The 1766-nt window shown below is 51.6% G+C and overlaps 1 protein-coding gene across 1 annotated transcript; it reads right to left on the bottom strand.

Moving 5' to 3' along the window:
• Nucleotides 1–174: 174 nt before the first annotated feature.
• Nucleotides 175–1757, bottom strand: LOC121965377 (histone-lysine N-methyltransferase SETDB2-like; the record flags this gene model as incomplete). Its single annotated transcript, XM_042515527.1, has 6 exons — nt 1696–1757; nt 1155–1324; nt 837–1081; nt 550–765; nt 255–343; nt 175–187 (listed from the first exon to the last, which is right to left on the bottom strand). Coding segments are annotated over exons 2-6 (573 nt in total), but the record flags the coding sequence as incomplete, so codon positions are not given.
• Nucleotides 1758–1766: the final 9 nt, after the last annotated feature.

Raw genomic sequence — 1766 nt, 5'->3', positions numbered from 1 at the left:
ACAGTGAGATTTATAAATAAACAAACAAACAAACAAACAAACAAACATCCTTCACCGCCCTGAGCCACAGTGAGATTTATAAATAAACAAACAAACAAACAAACAAACAAACAAACATCCTTCACCGCCCTGAGCCACAGTGAGATTTATAAACAAACAAACAAACAAACAAACATCCTTCACCGCCCTGAGCCACAGTGAGATTTTTAAATAAACAAACAAACAAACATGTTGTTGTGGTGGTGGTCTCTGACCTGCTGGTGAAGAAGGCGATGGCGGGGAAGGCGGGGTCGTGGCAGTCGGTGAAGACGTTCTGGACGAACAGGTTCGGACGGCAGCTGTGCTGTACGGAGCAGACGCACAGGTCAAAGGTCAAACCTCATTATGGTTTGTTTTTAATTTCATTCCTTAAACGTGTTCTGCGCAACAATGATTAATGATAAATAATGCTTCATAATAAATAAATAAAGATACATAATAATAAAAAATAATCATTTAGAACCAGTAAACGCTGATCAAACCGTCACATGGCGAGCTGCTGTGACTCACGTTGATGAAGCGGCTGACGTTTCCCTCCTTACTGGCGTCCAGGACGTAAACGTCGTCCACCTTCAGCGTTCTCTTTAAACTCTTCTTCGTCTCGCTGCCATTCACGCTGTGGACCGCCGCCACCACCGCACGGCAGGATGTCGAGTTGTGAGGCGAGCTGTCACCTAACGGGACGGCGGCACGAGTTGGAGGCGGCGGAGCGCCGACCAGCACCGTCTGAAACAGACCGGAGGTTATCTTACTGAGGTCAAAGGTCATAGTGAGACAGTGACTGTGTCCTGTCTCACCTTGTCTCTGTCCTGAGGCGCCGCAGCAGCGGCGGTGTCTACAGGCCTCTGGATGACGGGTACGTGCAGTGGCGGCGAGGTGGGCGGGGACTTGGGGGGCTCCAGCAGGCTGTTGCGGCTCTCCAGTACGGGCGGGGCCAGCCACTCGGTGACGACCTCTACCTCATCGTCTGACGGGAGGTCCGCCCTCGTCAGCTTCGGGGGCAGAGCCTCAGTGGGATTCTGGACCTTCTGCAGGACCACACCTGGACACACAGCGCCGTTACCTCACCACCATGAATAAAGCTCTTCATATAACCAAACTTGCAAGCCCCTCACCTGCGTACATGCACACGAACGTGCCGCGGTCCAGATCGTCACGGCAACGGACACCCCAGCCACGCCCATCGGTCTGACAGACCTGCAGGCGGACTGTGATACCCCTCTGGACCAGCCGGTTCTGACAGCGCGCCCGGACGCAGCCACACCACGGACCGCACTCGTACACCCTGAGACAGAGACACATGGGTAGGACTTCAGGGTGTCTCTACAATTTTTGGACATTTCTAGAATTTTAGAAGATTTCTGGGATTTTGGGACATTAGGGTCGTAGCTGTGTCCTCTGTTGGGGGGTGTGAGGGCTCTATTTTGATGATGTTTTATGCACTCTGGCACCTTATGGACACTAAAAGGACAAAGACTATTCATCACTATTTTTTTTGTCAATTAGAAAATGGTTGTGGGCCACCAGGGACCCTATGAGGGGCCAGATTTGGCCCACCGCCCACAGGTTGAGTTTCACTGATGCAAATCATTACTGACTGAATATAAAACAGAAAATGACAAACTGTTTCAGTCAGAAGAGTCTTCGTGGTCTCACCCTGACGGTATCGGCTCCGTCAGCCGGTGGTGGCTGTAGTGGCGCCCTCCTCTGGTCGCAGCCACGCAGGC

The sequence above is a fragment of the Plectropomus leopardus genome, unplaced genomic scaffold (assembly GCF_008729295.1).
Source record: "Plectropomus leopardus isolate mb unplaced genomic scaffold, YSFRI_Pleo_2.0 unplaced_scaffold19787, whole genome shotgun sequence".
NCBI lineage: Eukaryota > Metazoa > Chordata > Actinopteri > Perciformes > Serranidae > Plectropomus > Plectropomus leopardus.
Note: the sequence above shows the minus strand (reverse complement) of the source record. Positions and strands in the feature narration are given on the sequence as shown.